General features: G+C 42.2%; 1 protein-coding gene across 3 annotated transcripts in view; it reads left to right on the top strand.

Moving 5' to 3' along the window:
- The window catches only part of AOAH (acyloxyacyl hydrolase), a 174814-nt gene that overhangs the window by 146495 nt on the left and 6784 nt on the right, over positions 1 to 21535 (top strand). For all 3 annotated transcript variants that reach the window (XM_058724586.1, XM_058724585.1, XM_058724587.1), the window contains exons 17-21: positions 2939 to 3111; positions 9992 to 10050; positions 10139 to 10198; positions 11467 to 11563; positions 16869 to 16945. In XM_058724586.1, the coding sequence (XP_058580569.1) occupies positions 2939 to 3111; positions 9992 to 10050; positions 10139 to 10198; positions 11467 to 11563; positions 16869 to 16945 (466 nt within the window). The remainder of the gene's footprint in view (positions 1 to 2938; positions 3112 to 9991; positions 10051 to 10138; positions 10199 to 11466; positions 11564 to 16868; positions 16946 to 21535) is intronic.

Genomic DNA, 21535 nt, shown 5'->3' on the forward strand with positions numbered 1-21535 from the left:
GTATAGACACCCAGCTTGCTTCCCTTTCATCCTCACTGTCACATTCAACACACACAGTGAAATAAAACCAGTTACTCTGGGTGGGTCCTCCTGCATTGAGCAAACCCACAAGGCAGCCTAAATCCCCTTCACAAACGGAGATCCTTCTAGCACTTCTACACATATGCAAGTCAAGCCAAAACCCCTACCCAGCCTTCTGCGCTTGGTAGGTAGGCAACCTATTGTCAAATCCTTATGAGAGCTTTATATGCAAATTAGGAAGATTTTTACTCATAAAGTAGTATATCTTTTCCCAAGGTAAAAAAATATGAATTTAGCAGTCTGTTCTATATGCTAGGGTAAAATAGGACAACGTTTTCTTTCCTTCTTTCTTCTTTCTTTCTTTTCTTTTCTTTTTCTTTTATTTGGCGGGGGAGAGGGGGTCTAAGAAACCTGTTATGTAGTGTAGAAGCATGTATATAATCCACAACTAACACCCTACCCACAAGCCCTAAATCAGACTTTCTCTGCCTTTTCCTCTGTATGGGTATATATTGCTTGTCACAAATTAGCCAAAGTGAACCTCGCATCCAGGATCAACCTGTCCCTTCTGGATAGCAGCAATTTAGAAAGTGATTTTATTTGACTAAGTGAACTAGGTTGGGGGGGGGGGGGAATGACGTAAAATTACAATGCTTTCTTCTCCTCCCATTAAAATTTAGGTAGAGTCCAGTTTCCCCCCCTCACTTTAGAAAGAATAAAAATAATATGAGAATCTGTTTTATTGTTGTTATTTTTCTGATTACAAAATAACATCTGTTATGAAAAGTTCAAATAATACAGGGCACAGGAAGTGAGTTTCCCCAACATCACTGCCTACCAACCACCCTCACCACCTTGCTCCAAGCTAACCAATGGAAACAGTTTAACGTATTTGCATCCAGATTTTGTCTATGCAAATTCTAATTTACAGACTGATTAATGCTCATTGAAATGAAATAATATTATGCTTACTACTCTATAATTTGTTCTCTTCAATCAACAATACTTTTCCATGCTAACACCTACAGATTACTTCATTATTTAAAAAAAATTTTATTTTATTGAGGTGAAATTTACATAATATAAAATTAACCTTTTTAAAGTGAACAATTCTGGGGGTTGTGGGAGGGGGGATGGGCTAAATTGGTAAGGGGCATTAAGTAATCTACTCCTGAAATCATTGTTGCACTATATGCTAATTTGGATGCAAATTTAAAAAAATTAAATTAAAGTGAACAATTCCGTGGCATTTAGTAATTCAAAGTGTTGTGTAACCATCACCTGTATCTAGTTACTTCATTATTTTTACTGGCTGAATCCCATTCTACTTCATGAGTGTACTATAATTTATGTAGCCAGGCTTTTTAGCATTTTCTAACTTTACACTATTTCACACAATGTTGCAATACTTATATGTACATCTTTGCACATTTGTGGAAATGTTACTATAAATTTCAAGGTCAAAAGTTAAGCCAACTTGAAATGTTGGTACATTTCCGATGTCATTTAGAAGCTCCCTTAAAACTGATAACAGTGGAAGGGTGCCAGGCTGGCTCTGTAGGTAGAACTTGTGATTCTTGACCTCAGGAGGTTGTAAGTACAAGCCCCACTTTGGGTGGAGAGATTACTTAAAACCTTAAAAAAGAAAAAAAAGTTTTTAAAGTGGATCTACCCAGGGCTTCTTTCTGTCCCTTCCTTCCATGTCACTCATGCCTTGAGTCCAGCCTGTGAGTAATAGACTTCCTTTGCCTGGTTTGGAATCTGTGTTAAGTTCCCAAGGGATGCCATAACAAAATACCACAAACTCCGTGACTTCAAACAACTCTCACAGTTCTAGGGACTAGAAGTCCAAAATCAAGGTCTCAGGAGGGTCATGCTCTTTCTGAAGGGTCTAAGGGAAAATCCTTCCTTGTGTTTTGTGGCAACATAATTCCAGTTTCTGCTTCCGGCTTCACATGGCCTTCTTCCCTGTGTGTCTGTGTAACACCTTCTCTTCTTATAAAGACACTTGTCTTTGGATTGAGGGCCCATTCTAACCCAGTTTGACATCATCTTAATATCTGCAAAAACCTTATTTCCAAATAAGATCACATTCTGAGGGACACCACTCAAACCACTATAAGATCATTATGTAACTTTGGAATTTTAAGGGCTCAAAATAGAAAACAACTTATTATTCCATTTAGGTTAACAAAAGGCAGTTTTAACCCTAAAGAGTAGATGAAAATCTTAGAGAATTCTATAATCTACTCCCAGGATAATGCAAGTTAGTACCTTAATTCAAACTTGATATATTCCTAAATGTGTGTATGTTCACATTCAATGTAGAAAGGAAGGATGTTGTGTGGATACATAATGTCATTTTGTTTCTCAGAGAGGTTGTATTTTCCAAACTGTGATATATGTGAAGAGTTTAAAGACGAAGTTACAGAATTCAAAGGGTCAAACAAATAATAATACCAGACTCCTATGATTCCATTAACTGTGTATATCAGTCAGGATAGGTAAGCTCATGCTGCAGGAACAAACAGCCTCAAATCCTAGTCGCGTAAAGCAAAAAACATTTACTCATACTCCACTGTCCACCAGGGATCACCATGGGGCTCTATTCTAGGACTCAGATTAGTGAAGCAGCTGCTATATGGAACATAGTGCAGACTCATGGCAAAGAGCATTTTAGTGGCTCTCATATCACCAACTGTGACGTATGACACTTCCGCTCACAGTCTGATAGGCTAAACCAGTCACATGGCCCACCCAACCACAAGAGAGTCAGGAAGCCCAAAGTATTTTGCAAATAGCACCAATAGCTACTACATTGTATGTATGGGGCATGGGGAGGAGGCCAGGGGGGATCATGTATGTGTACACATTTATCCTTATCTACTAAAATATTTTCTGTTTCTTTCACCAACAGGAAAGCTGACCCAGTCCCAGAAATGACTACTCCTAAGAAATTATACTCCAGTGTCATGAAGACTCTGAAGTATCTAAATTCCCACCTGCCAAATGGCAGCCATGTTATTTTATATGGCTTACCAAATGGAACGTTTCTCTGGGATAATTTGCACAACAGATATTATCCTCTCGGTATTAGTTTGAAGATACTTTTACTAATTGTACTAACTAACAATGTTAGTTATATATAGTTAGTTTACTAACTAACAATGTTAGCTATACATAGTTCAAATATATGTGGTCCGAACCATATAGGAATACACCTAAAATGCCACCACAGTGCACAGGTCAGAACAGGTAAGGACAAGAGCCCTGAGGTGTGGATATAAAGGTCAGTATCTAAAGGTGAGCAGAACCGGATCCAAAGACAGAAAGGGCAGAAATCTTTAATGTAGAATTAGGACAAGTTGAAAGGTAAGAGTTTAAGTCAAGAAACTCCTTTAACAAAAAGTGAAATCTAGAATGAGCAGATAAAGCTCTTGTGGAAGAGAAGGATTTCTCCAAATCTCAATGGTGAGTGCCCCCTGGTGGCCAGAATTCTAACAAATTCTGTGGACTCTGGTGGACAGTTAAAATTCTACGCAACACATCTTCCAGCGGCCTTGCTTCCTGCTCCCACACTCACTCGGAATCCTTGGCTCTAAAACGCTTTAAAGATCTCCAGAAACTTCCAATAGCATCTCTAGCACCCATACGCTTTATACACAGTATAAAAGTAGTAGTAATTCACATCAGGAGGGGCTGACATGCTGATCCTTAAAACAATCCTGTAAGATGTTTTCATTAATTCCATTTTATAGATGAAAAACCTAAGGCTCAGAGAGGCAGGCACCTTGCCAAATGTTGCATAGCTTATTGTATATGTAACGTGGGTGTAGCAGGGCTCTCTCGGTGTTTGGGGGGAGAAAGTCCTTTCAAGAAATATTTATTATATGCCAGGCACTGTTCTGGGCACTGCATAACTAACAGTGAACACAGTAATCAAAACCAATAGGCTTATATTCCAGTGGGAGCATGTCAGAGGATGATAAGTGTTATTAGAGAAAATTAAGTAGGGAAGGGGGATGGGAAGTGCTGGCCTCAGTCCTCTCTGACAGGCACCTACAACAAGGGGCCTGTGTACCCTCCCCTCAGCCCCACGTCAACAACACCTGTGCCAATCTCTCATTAAAAGGTCTGCCCCTTCCCTGGTATTGCCATAGCCTCCTCTTTAGACCAACTCCTACTAAAGTGTTCTGGAGGTACAAGCAGTTTCTAATGAGTCAGACGAGCAATTTAAAGGGAAAAACCTGAAACTCCTTCCTCAGTGCCCACCTTAGAGGGTGGAGGTGGAGAGCTTTCCCTTGTATTAATAACTTCTCTGTATCTTTCCAGTATCTTCTCCTCCTCCTCCTCCTGTAGTCCTTGCTTAAGCCAACCCCTCACAACCACCTCCCTCAGAAAGTTCCACCCCTCCTCACACACAAAATGAACAGTTTCCCTCTAACCACTTGTCAAAGGAGTCTGGTCCCGTCACCAGGGGGACAACAATAAATACCTATTTTCTAGGATTCCCACCAATAAGACTGAAGTCATTTTGCTCTTCAATTATCAGGTGTGCCCCAAATGTCATTTTCATCCAAGAAAAACACTGTCCAGGCTCCAACGAGGAAAACATATTCCTTCCGTTCCCACAGCTTTCATGCTGACCCTTAGAGATAGTAACATGTTTACACAGAGAGCTTAACTCCATTCTGGGCTGCCTTTAACATGCCAAGGACAACTATTTGGGCCAAGAATGTCTCTTTGAGTCATTGGGGTTGAAAATTTCAGTTCCCCTAACAGATGTTTTCAGATTCCTAGATTTCTCCCATACTAAGAAATGCCTGGGGAAGAGGAGTTGAGGGCAGGGGAGATGTGCTTCCAATTTACTCTATCACATCAACGGTGACTTGACTTTGGGTTTTCTGACTTCAAATTCCATTTTCTTCCCATGAACTCTGGTTAGACAACTCCGTAAATTCTCTCATATATGACACATAATTCACTTCACTCAACCACAGTATGCAACAATGACACCATGCAATTTGGAAGGGAACAAGGGAAGGAAAGAAGGTGACTTGGGGGACTCATCAATCACTTTGGTGGAGTCCCTAGGCCAGTGGTTCTCATCCAGGGACAACCTACCCATCCTACTCATTATCACAACTGGAGGGGGGGCGCTACTAACATCTAAAGAGTAGAATCCAGGGATGTTCCCAAACATGCTACAATGCACAGGAAAACCACCCACAACTAAAAATGTCAATAGTGCCAAGGTTGAGAAACCCTGTTTTAGTTAGGTTTTGCCCTGTTCTCAAATGGACTTTCTCCAGCCACTAATCAGGCACTAGCATTTCACAGTACAAAAGAGGAAGAAGGAAAAGGTAGAACAAATTTGTTATATATAAACAACCCTGGTTTTGGGAAAAAAAATCCAATTAGGAAGAAAGTTGAAACCCTCTAAAATTTGTTTAATGTTTTTAAGTTATTATTCATATCTTAAATTATCCCTGCTGCCTGGTTGCCATGGGAAATAAATTATAAATTCCTCAACGAAGCATCAGTGTCCTTCCTAGACAGCCCAGGAAAGTAGGTGGGATTTACCCAGCTTCCCCATTTCTCCTTGAGCTGGCACATAACTCACATAAGATGAGAGGCTTGAGGGGAGGGCTATCACCCTATGTCCCAGTTCTGCCTGGCTTCAAATCTAATCTTTGGACCTTTACTCCCACCAGACATGTGCCAGCAATAAAGCAGGTTAATTCTGGGCCAGCCTCAGAGTTTGGCTGCTCTGCCTAGGTTAGGGTCGGTCTCATCTTAGTCAATAGTCAAATGCCAAGTCTGATTCCCAGGGCACAGTGCTAAGGATTGTGTAGGCGAATAAACAGGGTGTTCCATTTACTTCTGTCTTTGAGCCTAGAAACACGATGAGGATACTCTCTAGACTTGACCAAGACTTTCTTTTGATCAAGAAAGAGGTCAGGGGGTGCACGGGTGGCTCAGTCGGATAAGTCTCTGACTTCGGCTCAGGTCGTGATCTCACAGTTCATGATTTCAAACCCTACATCTGGCTGCCTGCTGTCAGGAAGCAGAAGGGGTCAAGGAGAACCCCTGGGTCAGTGATACATTCTCTGCTGCCTCAGTAGGACAGGTAGGAACTCAGCCTGACCATTCACCTAGGAAAAGTTTCAATGCTACGTCAGATCGGCAGGTAATGGAGGCCTGGGGCAAGAATAGATTCCTAGCTCACTCCTGCCAAGGAGAAGGGGGTAATAAATCCCTCTTAGCATCTTTTAGCCCTATTTGAGTCACTACCCAGTCAATGCCTTAATGCCAACGTCTGTGACAGCCCCACAATCCTTACCAGCAATTAAAATTCCTAGCAAGATGCATAGGCTTTTTGAAGAATCACCAGAAAGTAAATCTCACACATTAGGATTCTACTTACATAGATCTTTTCAAGCTTGACCAGGGATAAGTCCTCTCGGGCACAGTCTATGAGAAAGGCAATCTTTCCATAAATATGTTGGAGATACCTATTATGCACTTTGGAGGTAAAGACAATACTAAAATGGAACCCTTGTCCTCAAAAGAGAGAGAAAAGAAAACTCCATTGGGGAAAATACAATATAGATCCTGGCAGTGAAATCACCTTGTGTCAATGACACTGGTACAAGTCATAGGCTGGGAGCTACCTGAAGGATTAGACTATATAATCAAAAAGTTCAGGATTTCTGGCTACAAATAAGCCTGCAAGTAGGCCTGCCACAAAACATCAACAACAGCTTAATTTTGTCCCAATTATTCTTAAACTTGAAGCCTAATATATTCTAAAATACTTTGTAGTATGCCTCTTATTTTATTACTGGCTTACTCCCTGTCTGATTTCATGTGGTTTTACTAAGGTTTTATACATTCAGATGGTACTTCATGGAGGTGTAGCTGATCTTTATTGGTATGGTGCCTAAAATTTAAATTACGGTCCCAGCATTGAGTAAATGCCAAAGACTCTGCCCTAAAGAACTGACAAATGACTGAGACACAAGCTGCTACTCTAGGCAGTAGGGGTAAAACATGCCCTTTAATCTTTGGATGCCAGTCCACAGGCTCCCGACCCCTTACACACACACACACACACACACACACAAACACACTGGTAGTTCCTCAGCCCTGATAACTCTAGTCCTCTTGCCCCTGTCCTGGCATTCTTGACCAGCTTTCTTCACCAGATTCACTTTCTAAACAGGATGTTGCAGACACTGCCTCTTTATAGGTATGACACGTAGGTAGGATCACTCTTTATACGAGGCTCCTCAATCTACAAAAATACCATTAAAATTACAGAGATAAAAACTAATACCTAAAAAGAAAGAGTGAACTGACAGCACCAATAAGTGGAGAAAAGAACTACTTCCCCCCTTCCCTTTCTTTAAACCATAAGCCTATCACAAGCACTCCCAACTGACCTTCCACATGACCAGCCCAGAGTCACCCTACCTTCCACAGCAGAAATCCCAGAGAGAAGGGAAACCAACTCATTACATCTTTCCCAGTTACCTCCCCCAAGTACAGCTAGAATGCCTTTATCCCATTCAACAGACCCACCTACTCACCTAAGGATTTTTCCTATATTGACTTGTCTAATTAAAATTAATGCCAGAAAAGCAAGAAAATGGGGGGGGGGGGGCGGGGGGACAGGGATTGGGAAAAGGCCTAGAAAGACACACCTTGTGGTCTCATGCTCAGGTGTGCTGGGACCTCAGCAGTAGGACAGCAGGGAGGGAAGAGTAAGCCAGGATGGAACAAGGCTATGTCAAGACTTAACCCCTCGAGGAGAGTCAGCAGATGAGTTCCCAATATCCAGGAGAAGGACAATCTCTGGACCCTCTGGATAGCAGAGTAATCCAGGTGGGAAAGGGGAAGGTGCAAGAGCTTTACTTATAGTCAGGCCTTAGGTGCCATCACCCCCAGGTTAAAAAGGCTTCAGCCATTGGACAAGGGAAAGAGAGAGAGGCCACTTCTCAGGGAGAGGGGACTCATCAGGGCCAAGCAGGTTGACAGGGCCCCAGCTAAGCTACCTAAGGTTTATTACAAAGCCCCAGCCCAACAACAACAACAACAAAAAACAAGATGGCAGATGGAAGGCTGCAGAGGTAGTACTACTACTCAGAGGTAGTACCAGCAGGGGGCAAGAGCCAAGTCACTGGGACACAGAGGATAGAGGATGGGGAGTGGAGTTTGGAGGTGTCAGTCGCTGCAGCTGTCTAGGCTAAGACAGATGGGAACACATACAGAAAGGCAAATGACACTTTTTTTCTTTTAAGTTTTTTTATTGTGAGAATGAGAGTGTGTGAGAGTGCAGGGGAGGGGAGGGAGAGAATCTCCAGCAGGCTCTGCAGTGACAGAGGGCTCAACCTCATAAACCCTGAGATCATGACCTGAGCCAGAATCAAGAGCCGGAAGCTTAAGCAACTGAGCCACCCAGGCGCCCCCACAAAGACAAATTACAACACACACACACACACACACACACACACACACACAATAGAGGAAAAGAAGCCTCAGTGGTAGAAAGCAGGATCTTGGAGAAAGACAGGAGCTCAGGGCTCCATGTTGAGCAGAAAATGAAAGCAAAGACAGAAGCCAGTGGCTTGGGATTTATCTAAAATATGAAGATGCAGGCACCTTTGGAGAAGAGAGGAGGCCTGGCGTGTCATTGTGACTTTAATGGTGGTAATAAGCCTGTGGTTTTCCAGTCTTGGATTCACTCACCCACACAGAGAGAATATATTTTTCCTCTATGACAAGAAAATTGAATCTATCTTTCAGTCTAACCGATCTGAGGTATAAGTGAAAAATAAGACTGTGTTCCGTCACCTTCAATCTTTCTCTTCACTCCGAGATAGGTCCTATTATTTTCCTTTATTTTTTTCAAGCGGGAGAGAAGTGTTAATGGATGATATTCAGCCCTGAGATCTGGGAGGGCCTGGGTTTTGTGTCTCAGCCCCAGCATGAAAGGCTGGGTGGATAGGCTGGGAGGTGGGGGTGGGGAGAGAGGGGCGGTGTGTGGGGAGAGAGAAGAAATAACCCCCACAGATTCTGGGTCTGTAATTGGTGTTTGGAAAGACTCTGGATGAACTCACATATAGCACTTAACACTTTCATTCTTTTTTTTTAAGTTTTATTTTATTTCTTTCAGTAATGTCTACACCCAATGTGGGGCTCGAACTCACAACCCTGAGGTCAAGAACTGCATACTCTTCTCACTGAGTTAGCCAGGCGCCCCCATCTTTATTCTTATGTACCTCTTTAACCTGCACCAAAAAATAAATGTAGGGTATATCTACTAATTAGGGCTCAAATAAGATATGCACTGGGCTATGAAGGGATATGATGTACTGTCCTTTCCCATCCAATGGCCACCCAAGCTCTTTTGTAGGCTTTCAGTCTACTAAACTGCAGGACAGTGCATGGTCAGAACTTAAGACACACAGAATGTCCTGGCAGGTCCTTAGCATGGGATAATTGGGCAGATAATTGGGTTACATAAAGTTGAAAAGAAGGGTTTGATCAACTACCATCTTGAATGCTCCCTGTGCCCCAGGGGAACTTAGCATCTCATATCATTGCCAGGAGAAAGCCACCACTCCACAAGTCCTTTGTCAGTGGCATTTCAGTCTGTATGGTATCTTTGTATCCTTCTACCTAGGTTCCAAATAAGGTCAGGCCTTTCAGGGCCTGCCCTAGTCACTCCAGAAGATCGAGATGGGAGTAAAGTCCCTAGGGCCACTCCCCAGCTCAGTCTGAATTTGTAGGGCGCTCAGAAAGAAAGAATGCACAAGTGTTCTTCAAGAGCAATGCTGAATGAAAAATCGGGGGAGGTCCCTGGCAGTGCTGCCCTTCTGCAGGAGAGACATGGTCAGCCACAAGTGTGTTTCATTGGCTGCTAGATTTGAATATGTACAACACACCAGATCTCTCTGTCTTCCAGGTCAGCTGAATAAGGATGTGACCTATGCACATTTCTACTCTTTCCTGAACTGTCTCCAGGTGAGCCCACACTGACCTGTTCCAAGGCCACATTCCCTGTTACAGGCCTTGTTCCTCTGTCATCAAAGTGGTGTTTTCTTACTCTCAGGTCAGCCCCTGCCACAGCTGGATGTCCTCCAACAAGACACTCCGGAATCTCACTTCAGAGGTAGGACTGTAGTAGGTCCTTTGATGCCATCTTTGATTATTCCTTCCTGGTGTTTACTGCAGCATTTCTGCTGGGAATGGGATTTGGGCAAGGCAATGGCCTCCAAACTGATGAATAAAAATGTCAACTTCTAGGGTTCTTGAGAAGTTGAGAGAATGTGGGGTGCCCTGTCTCTCTCTTTCTGCCTCGCTCTGGGTCTTTGGCTCTTGCTGTGTCTCTAGGTCACTGTCTCTGTGTGTGCCTGCCTCTCTTGTGCATGCATGTACACACATACACCCCTTTTGAAGCTGGTCTTAGGCGTATTTGTAGAAATAGAGAGAAGTGAGCAAGGATAGGCCCATGTATGACTGGTGTTCTCCCAAGGTACACGAGGACCAGGTACTCGATAGCCTTCCTCTCTTCTCTGATGGAATACATGGTTCATACACTTCTTTCACTGATGGTGAATAATCTCTTTGTAAGAGATTTATTGGTTTTTTTTGCAAAAGAAGTATATTTCAATTAAAAAAACTTGGAGAATGTAAAAAAGCACAAAGAATATCAACACAAATTACCCCAAATCCCACCACCCAAAGTCAATATGTGTGTATGTTTTTCCAATATTACCTTCATAGATATTTTGGGGGTTTTGCCTACATAGTATCAGAATACACATATTGTCTTGTGCCTTCTAACATTAATAAGTTATTCTCCACATCATAATTTTATAATCATTTTAAATTATACAATATATGAATATACCATGATTTATTTCTCACCTTAGTGTTGGACATAAAGGTTGTTTCCAATTTTCCAATATGAAAAATAGCATTGTGATGAACCTCTGTGTGTATATATTTTTTCTATGCCCTGTCTATTTCCTTCAGACAAATTCTTAGAAAAATTATTGGGTCAAAGTGTATGCCAGGTTTAAGGGTTTGATCCCTATTTCCAAATTGCTCTCTGGAAAGTTTAAACGAATTGACATTCTCAGTCACCTCTCCCGTGGCAATATTCTGTATTATCATGATTATTCATCTTTTCTTTGCCAATCCCGTGGGAAAGAAGTGGTATCTTATTACTTTAATTTTCACTGATTTATTCCTAATGAATCTTAACAGTTTTGTGTCTTCGTTAGCCACTTGTACATGACTAGACTGTAATGTGCAGAGCAACCCACTGCTGAGGGCTTGGAGTGAGGGTGATGATTATCAATTTCTTTGTTCTGCCTGAATTGTCTCACTGAAGTGTAGGCTTTACAGAATTCTCCCTGTTTCCTTTGTATTCAGAGAGCAAAACAACTCTCCAATACACTGAAAAATATTGCAACCAGCCAGAAATTTACGAACTTCGATCTTTTCTATGCAGATTTTGACTTCCAAGAAGGTAAGTTTTGCTGGAAGGAGGTGTTGGCACAAGACAGAAGTAGCAGCTACAGTTTAGAGCCTGACTGGGCAAAGTGTTTGTAAGGCAACAGGCAGTAGGTTGGGTGGGGAGGCTCCTGTATGTTCTGACATACTAATAGCTCTGAGTATTAGAAAAAGGTGAAGTGTGAGACCCTCTCTGGGAGAGTGGAAGTTTACCATCACCTATTCATTTCAGCATCGTTTTAGAATTCCTGAAGCAACAGAGCCATGACCAGTGGGAAACAAATTTGGGCCAGGAGCCAGCAGATCAGTGGAATCACCTAACTCATTCTTGCCTGTTTACCAATGCCTTGCTTACCTAAAGATGAGTGTGGCAGGAAGGAGGGATAAGGTGGTGCCTCCCAGATGCACATGAAATTACCTACAGACTCAATAGCAGTGCAGACTCCCAGACACCACACATGATGTAACTTATGAGAGTCTTTAAGGGAGGGACCTCAGATTTGCTTGTGGTAAAGTGGACAATCCATATCCCAGCTTTCTGGAAAGAATATCACTGTTTCTTTCCTAGCATTCTGTCCAGACACTGGGGTCACTGATGGACGGCCATGCAAAAAATAGGCATGATTATCGGAGCTACTGATTTATCCTTTACATCTTGACTCTGAAAAATGGTTATTTATTGACTTTATTCCTCTCAGCCTCGTTTTCATTGCTAAGCACTTGTTATACAAGAGAAAAACCTCCTGTTGATTGACTGCCAGCTGAGATGATGCTAATGGAAAGCTTTACAGCGTATGCAAATGATGGAAGGTGTCTCACCCAGAGTTTATCATCTCCATCTCCCCACCACCAACAACCCCAGCCCCAGCATCTGAGATGAAGCAGATGGCCATCATGAATTATCAAATTTTACATTAGCTGACAAGTACTGCATTGCACACTCTAACACTTCAAGTCTGAACATCTTTTCAACAGGACTGATCTCCCTTAACTAGATTTCCTGCCCGGGTGATACATAATTCTCTCATGGGGAGAGACATTTTGATAAATAACCTCTCATTAAAATGCAGAGCTAAGGACTCATTAATGAATTCCTGGTGTAAACAAATGCACCACCAAGTGATCTTTGATGATCATCAACCTTGAATATAGATAAAGTTATTAAAAATATAATAATGTCTAACATTCACATGGGACTTTTCATTTTCCAAAGTAATCTCTAGCTCTGTCGTTTATTGTCTTTGGGAATGTAGGCAGTTCCCTGAACATGTCTAAACTCTCCTTTCCAGACCTGGAACTGGGGGTACCATATCTTCATAACAGATCTTTGTGATGATTATATGAAACAAATGTGTAATTCTCCTAAGTGCTGTGCCTGGTACACACATAGTCAGTGCCCAGGAAAGAGCACCGTTCCCTCACACCCTTGTACTCAATGTGGGGTCCAGAATGAGCAGCATCCACACCACCTGGGCTCTAGTTACAAATGCAGGGCTCCCAGGCCCCACTTTTAATTAGGACCTACCTCACTGGAATCTTGCCTTTTAACATAATCCACAGATGAACCATATGCATGTTAAAATTTAATAAATGGGGCTCTATAATACTACAAGATTAAGATTTAGTCATCCGATTTTTCCTAAGTCCTACTATGTACCGTGTAGGTGCTAGGGATACAGCTGTCAGAAAAACAAAACAGTCCTTATCTTCATGAAGGATACAGAGAGAAGAGATTTACCCTTGACTTAGTACTACCAGCTTTCCACTGGTAACCTAACAGGCTTGAAGTTGAGGTTCATCAGCCCATTCTTGTCCTCACAGCAACAATAAATGCATCAAAGAAGCAAAACGTTCAGTTAAACTGAACTGAGCATTCTAAACCAAAATGGCAGTAGGTTATTACTGAGAAACCTCCTTGGCATTTGTCCTTGCTTGGCAACTCTCATCAACAGTTTCAGGAATTTCCTGAGAGGCACTTATGAAAAATAAATCTGAAGACCCAGTTTTGGTCGAGGGCCTTCTTTGGCTTCTCCGTGTGAAGTTAGCGGGCACAGTGGAGGGATGGTGCAGGCAGAGGAAATGGTGGCCTGGGATCTGCCCCCCAGTGAACATCTGATACAGCAGAGGGATCATCTACTCCCAGATGCATCCCCGTGGTAACCGCCACAGCTGGGCAGCTCACCGTCCCAGAAATCCTGTAGCTGCAATGTGCTATGATAGAGCCCAGGTATAACTGTGCCTCTAGCCCAGCTCAGACACAGAATGACTGTATAACCAACCTTAAGTAAATTAAATAACCAGTCTGCTTTGTCTTCTTTTGGGTAAGGTAGCAAGAACTAAGCTGGGGAGGAGGGCTGCTATGTGAACACAGAGCCAACTCTGCTATGTACTGAGAACTCTGTTAGCCTCCCGCCACCACTGCCATCAGTGTATGCCAAGCACCTAGTACGTTCTTCTAAGGCTTATTATAGAAGGAGACTAAATGTTGGTTCTCTTCCAACATCCAACCCACCTATCACCACTCATACCTGTGGATCACTTTGAGTTCCCTAGAGGAAGCTGTGGTAGAATGTATCTCATTGGCACTGCGGTCTTCTGTTACCAGACCCAAAAATTGCATAGCCACATATTAAACCGGCAGTCTTTTTTTTTTTCAATATATGAAGTTTATTGTCAAATTGGTTTCCATACAACACCCAGTGCTCATCCCAAAAGGTGCCCTCCTCAATACCCATCACCCACCCTCCCCTCCCTCCCACCCCCCATCAACCCTCAGTTTGTTCTCAGTTATTTTTTTCAATATATGAAGTTTGTTGTCAAATTGGTTTCCATACAACACCCAGTGCTCATCCCAAAATAAACCGGCAGTCTTAATGGTCACAAGAAAATCTCCCCGCTCCTTTCAGTGCTGTATTTGAGCTGACTGTTGCATCACAAATATCCTCATTTTTTCATACAAAATTTACATGTCCACACCCTGTGGCAGAGCAAATTGCAACTGAGGGTCCCTGTCTCTTGAGGGCAGGCATGAGACCTATCTGTTCTCCACTCTGACAGCCTCAGTCCCACCGTGAAAGGCTATTGCTCATCTCCAAAGATTCTTTTTTGTCTCTTGCTGACTCATCCTCTCACTGGTTATAAGCTAAACAGAGGAAGCAATTTTTCCTTCCTTCAGGAAATGCCAGCTTGAGCAGGTGATGTCCTTTTTCTTTGTCTGTACCACACCTCCCAAACAGAGGAAGGAAAATGCTGCTTGGCCGACAAGGCCATTTTCACACTGACAGCTTAAATATACCACCTGCCCTCAGTTTCCAAGACAACTCAATTGGAGTAAACTGGGTTCTTAGTTCTTCCCATGTGTATGTTTGTAAAACAAACAATGACTTCATGGTACTGACCAGAGCTCAGATTTCTTGTTTTAAATATCTACTAGTGTTACTGTTCATCAAGATGCTATCAAGTGTTTTGTGACTCTTCCTCATTGATTTCTATTGCATCTTTGAAAAACTGGTCATTAGCAGAGTTACTTTGACTTTGCAGATACAGAAAATACGTTATGCACCGAATCCTGAGAGATCATTCATGATCATTTAAGAAGCTTCATTTGGGTCTTCTGAACAAATAGCAATTTGTTTACCTATTTTTAATTATGGTCCCAAGTAGGAGGAAAACAGACCACCTTCCCATGCTGCCCCTGCTTGGACCTCCACCTCTAAAATCAGAGAAGAAATAAGACCACTGTCTGGTGTTGCATTTATTCTAAGAAAGCAAAATTTCTCCCTGAGATAAACAAATGTAAAAGGGTCACTCTAACACTGGGCACAACACAGGTAAAACCTTAGCCTCTTGCCTGTGAGTTATCGATTCTCCCTTTAAGTGTTATAAAACTGATGTCTGCAGATGTGCAATGACTGGTAACCCTTGCAGACACAATAATCATGTGAGAAAACAATGGTTTTCACTCTTAGTAGTCTGATCGTAGCCTTGGTAACCTGTGGCATTTATTTTAACACTTACTGGATTATTCTATATGCTAAGCCAGTTCTTCTAAAGTTGGACTCCCTCATAGTGGTGAGGGATGGGGACTTGTGCAGCAGCAGGAACATGTTTCCTGGAAGGAAGGAATATGTTGTCACTGACTCCCAATAAAATCCAGATGCAAAATATGAAGGAATGGCTCAAGGGTGGCCATTTTGCCAGGAAAGAAGACAACAGAAATAGGTGATCCTGTGTCTAGGGATTCAAACCACCAGCAGGAATTTTTCCCTGAGCTCTGAGAAGAGCAGCAGTATTTGCAGCCCCTCAGAGTACAGGGATTGGATAGCAAGCAGGGGTGGCACACTGTGATATTAGGACTAATTACAAAAGCAGCAATGTACTGATTCAGCTCTGGAACAAGCTTCACTTGCCCAGTCAAAGCTTCCAGTAGAATTTTCATTCCTTCCCTTGGGGTGAGATGAGGGGCATGGGGGAACGAAGAGAGCGCACATCCCTGCTCTTGAGTCTTTGTCAGGTGGAGGGGGAAGAACTGGAAAAATCTATGTCTTGCTCCCCTCTCTGGACAGCAAGGAAGTGAAGGTATTGGTGATGCTGGGAGCAGTACATTTCAAATATTTATTTCTGGAGGCTCTCTAGGGACTTGGTATTTCCTTGAGGAGTTCTTCCTGGCTGTGTAGTATTACACTGTAGAGTTAATGGTACTGTTGCCTTGGAGCAACTGATATTCTTGATCTCTTACTCCTGTTGAAGGGGAGTTTTATTGCTTTTCATCACTTTGGGGCTCATAATATTTCCTTTGTTGCCATACTCACTCTAAATGTGATGTTGAGATAATTTTATGTAATTATATTTCGGGCAAACTATATGACTTTTAATGTTGATTGCTTGACATACACAGGCAGTATCTGGAAATGGCAGCCTACATAAAGAGATGTTAACAAAATGTTTAATTTTCCCTCCTTTTCTTGCAATACTCACCCACTGAGAAATGAGGTGAATTTACATTGATGTTGAATATTTCAGAGCTCACCTTTTCTCACCACCCTCTTCACTGCACAAACCATCTTCACCTAATACCCTCACACATTTTCTTCCTGAGTTAGGAAAAAGAAGACCATACAATGGGAAGATCATTTCCATTCAGAAAGCCTCCAGACAGAGATAATAGCCCAGAGCAGCCACAATTGAGTAAGCATCACCCCAGGGGTGGTGGGCAGCTCTGACATTTTCCACTTGGTCCTTGCTCTCTAACATCGGTGGCAGTCACTTGGTCACTCATAGAAGCATGCAGTTAATCCTCTGGTTGTGTGTGTGCCCTGCAGTGACAGAGGAGTGGCAGAAGAGAGGCGGGGAGCCCTGGCAGCTCATTGAACCAGTCGATGGATTCCACCCCAGTGAGGTAAGTGCAATCACACAGCAGTGGCTGAAGGCTATATCTTGGGTTATATTTAAAATATAGTTATGCATCTATGTTTATCATTATCCCATTTTGTTCCAGAAAGAATTTGAGGTAATGTATTCACATGTGTAAAATAGAAGATTCAGTAAAATAAAGTGAAAATCAGAGTAAAAAGCCAATAAGATAGAAATGATACCTGGCTTCCTCACTTAATGTCTACAGTTCATAAAATGTGTGCAGGGTGGTCCTGAGAAACTGCTGGTGAGAGCCTACAAAGTCAGCTGTGTGGTCTAGGGACTGATGTAAAAAGAGGCATAAGTCATGGCCCCCATTAAAATACATACATACATACATACATACATAAATACGTAAGTATGTAAGTAAATAAATAAATAAATAAATAAGTCACATACTCAAAAACAATCACAAGGATTCCTGGAGGAGAGACCTATGAGAAATTTCTTCTATGGATCTTTCCAGAAAGGACACTGAATGAGAGGAGAACAGTGTCCTTAGCAATATCCTGCAGTAAGAGCTGTGTCTTATCTAGGGTTCCAAGGTACAATTCTAGAAAGTAGTTCTACTCTGGCCTCTTCCCAGAGCAAGGGGAGCTGGAGGGACTCTGTCCCTTCCTACCCACATGCTCTCCTTTATCCGAACTTCAACAAGGGAAGCTCCACTTTTATCTGTTATACATACTAGACTTGCTCATGATGTATCTTCCTTTAAAAAACAAATGATTAAGTATGGGGGTAATTCTGTCACTTTTCAAATTTTGAAAGCTGGCAATCCTTTGCAACTGTAGTCTTTCTGGCCTAGCCTTTGGTGGGTACGGTGTGGCAGTGACAAGGGTCTAAACCAGAGAAGCATCCTGGTGTGCTCTCCTCATGGCCCCTGTCTCGGTGGTCAGCTGGGGCACAGGGAGAGCTGACCATCCCCTCAGGAGCTTGAATGAAATGCACTGTAGTCTCCAGGGAGCACCTACAGACAGGGCTAAGAACTGCCTCATTGGGAAAAACAAAAAAGTGCCGCTCCACTGACAGATGAATATACAGTGGAGTCCCACAAATGCTGGGAAAATTTAAAGGAAGCATTTAAATACCCATCTCCCTGTTTTCAACAACCAAAAATAAATAAATAAATAAATAAATAAATAAATCTAAGTAATCCACCTCAGAATATCTAATTTTCCTGTGTCTCATTTGGATGCACTGATCCAACAGAACTATTGCCTAGAAATTGGCTAAATACTGATTTCTTCTCCCCACAGAAATGATGACTTTCGTTATAGAGTAATTTTTAATATGGAGACTTTCTTTGTGGCAATAATTAGGTAGTGGTTCTTGTTATTCCCACAAGTCACAGAATTTTACCTTTCTGATTCTGTAGAGAATTGAGGGTATAAAGAAATATAGAAGGAGTTAATTAGGAACAGACTAAAAAGCAGAGGGTCAAAAATAGCTTTGTTTTATCCTTCTGGACCTATCTGTCTGATCCATCAAAAGACCATCCTGTCCCTGACACTTAAAATAATATTAGGGTTCAAAGTGTGTCAAATTAAGGCTTTATCTTGCACTCAAACAGTTTTGCCTATAACTAATTATTGAGAACAGGGTCAAAAGCTGAAAATCAGGGAGGCACCTGGCAGGCTCAGTCAGTAGAGTATGCAACTCTTGATCTCAAGGTTGTGACTTCCAGCCCCATGTCAGACGTGAAGCCTACTTCTAAATAAATAAATAAATAAATAAATATAAAAAAGCTGAAAATCGGTATGTGCCATAATTGTATGTTATTCCTGAGAGATTTGTTCACATGCTGGTAGTGGATGATGGCGTGGTGGAGCCACATTGCAAGTGGGCACCAATGGGTAGCCATGATGAAAACCTGCCTATTCATCATGTATATTGAACTGAAGAGTCCAGACTGCAACGTGCCATCCAAAAATGTTTATTGAGTGCCCACCCCATATCAAACACAGTGAGAATTCAAGAGTGAACAAGAAACTGCCCCTGCCATCTAAGGAGATTATAGTATAGAGGGAAAGAATGACAAGTGAACAGATAATTAAATAGAAAGTGGTTGATGCTTCCATTTGTGCAAGCCCGGTATATGGAAGCACTGTGAGGGATGGGATGGGAGAGAGGGGTGTTTGGAAGAGTTTTCAGAGGCGCCCACTCAGAGCTAAGACCAAGAGCTAGTCAAGTGCAAAGAAGAGGGAGGGTCTGCACAAAGTGTTCTGAGCAGAGGAAATGCACTGGCCAAGACCTGAATGAAACAAAACAAAACAAAAAAACAACAGGGCATGTTGGAGGAAGTAAAAGTGCCGCAGTGAGGCCAGGACAAAGAGTATGGGAGGGGGATTGAGAGAGAGGAATCAAGAGAAGTATTCAGAGACCAGATTACGTAATGCCTGTATGGGATTTGACCTTTTTCCTGTGGGGAAGAGGGAGCCACTGAAGGTTTTTAAGCAAGAAAGAAAAATAACCAGACTTGTGGTAGCATCCTGGAGAATGGTGCAGTAGGGCCCCGCTAGAGGGAGGGAGACCATCTGGAGAAGCTTCTGTGTGTGACAGGTGATGGCCCAGGAGGAATAGGCAGAAAGAGAAAGGTTTGTATTGAGTTTCATTCACAGTTAAGTCCACAGAACATGGTCGTTTATTGGATGTGAGGGTGAAAGAGAAAGAGATGCTTAGTGTAACACTTTTTATGACTTGAGAGATTGGATAGATGATTCTGTTGCTCACTGAGGTAAAGAACACACAGGATGGAGTGGTTTGAGGAGTTTGTCACATGTTGGACTCAAGGAGCCTACAGGACATCCAAAATGAGGATGTCCTTTTAGCAGATAATATGCAAGCTTAGAGCTCAGGAAGGGGTCTGGGTGGGAGCTGCAGATGCGAGCACATCAGGATAGATTTGTGACTTGAGGCCTTGAAGAGGAGCCTCTGGAGGAACCTGCAAACTCCCCTCCCAATGAAGCACCTTACAGCAGAGGGAGTGTTAATGGATCCTTTTAGATCCTTATGTTAATAGTTTAAAAACTAACACTTAAAATTGCCACACACACACACACACACACACACACACACACAAGCACATGGTCCACAAAACATGGTCAGCTATGGGAGTCCACATCTTTTCCATCTTAAAAGAGCAAGATGGGCAATGTTGGTTTAAGGACCTCGTGCTAATGGCATGGACAGAATACCAACCAAAGGAGTAGACTCGGGACTTGTTCAAATGCCATCTCACCAATTCCTATCCAAGCAAAAACAGCTGGCCCTGGTCCCTTAACCACCAAAGGGGGAACAGACTTTATCTTATTGGCCTATTCTTCCTAAAATTCTGCTAGAGAAGCAGCGGAAGTGTCTAACCACTATTGACTCAACTTCTCCAATTTTCTTAGGAAGACAAGTTTAAGTACAAACATGAGTTGTGTTATGATTGATATATTATAATTTTTTAACCAAATTACATCCACCATCTTTGCTTATATTTTAATGGAAATAACCAGGCAAAGGAAAACTCCCAATATAGACTGAGAACTGCTTTATCTTTTCATCTCACTCCCCAAATGTAGAACCAGAAATTTAAAAAATAACTTCTTTAGTATGAGGGGGAGACATAGAAGGTTATAATGCTGGACATGATGGTTGATGGGGTTTGGTGGGTAGGAAGGAGATGACTCACAGGACTGGGCATTTGGATGAACAGAAATGAAAAAAAACAAGTCAAGGAACCCCAAAGAAGAAGGGGAAGATTTGAGCATTCTGAATTTGGGGTGCCTGCACAGAATCCAGATGGAATTGTCTAAATCAGCATTAGATCAAATTGATGGGTTCTGATCTCAGGACAGGGGCCCAGCTAGGGGACACAGGTTTGGAAATCACCAGCATCTAGTTGAGAACTGGAAGCACTCTCAAGGATGGATTGGGCCACGGGATCAAATTGTGGCCATTGCCCATTGCCTCCAGCAAGAGCAGATGTAGTGAAGAGGGGAAAATGGCAGCCAAACTGCTGACAAAATGCAAAGGAAGCCTGACTTATAAAAGAAATGATATTACAAAGACCCAAGACCCAGGTCTGTGGCCTGCAGAAGCGGCAACAATTCTACCAGTAAAATAATCACTTTTTAAAATATCTGCGAAGTTAAGCCTCTGAAGAGACACTTAGGAGATCTCTGCCTAAAACCAGACAATAGTAAATAAAAAATGCTGAAAGAGCCACAGACATACACCAAGTCCAGATTCCTTGACTACTCTGAGACCACTCAGCTAAACATACCTGACCCCTCCTGCCTTAGCAGCTTTGCCCAGCACAGCCCTCTGCTCTCATAAAGCCAACAGCAACTCAAACCATCCTCCTAAACCTCTCGTTGCAAGCAATAAAGTTTCCATGACATCATCTCCACCTTCTCTTGAGCCCTGGACCTTGTACAATACTAGAGTCAGACAAAAGATAAATAATCAATGGATTGGTTTTGCATTATATATATACTTGGTATATATATATATATATATATTAATTATATTTGTATTGTAAATATATATTGGTATATATATATTAATTATATATAATTAATTATTCATT

This window comes from Neofelis nebulosa, chromosome 4 (assembly GCF_028018385.1).
Source record: "Neofelis nebulosa isolate mNeoNeb1 chromosome 4, mNeoNeb1.pri, whole genome shotgun sequence".
In the NCBI taxonomy this organism is placed as follows: Eukaryota; Metazoa; Chordata; class Mammalia; order Carnivora; family Felidae; genus Neofelis; species Neofelis nebulosa.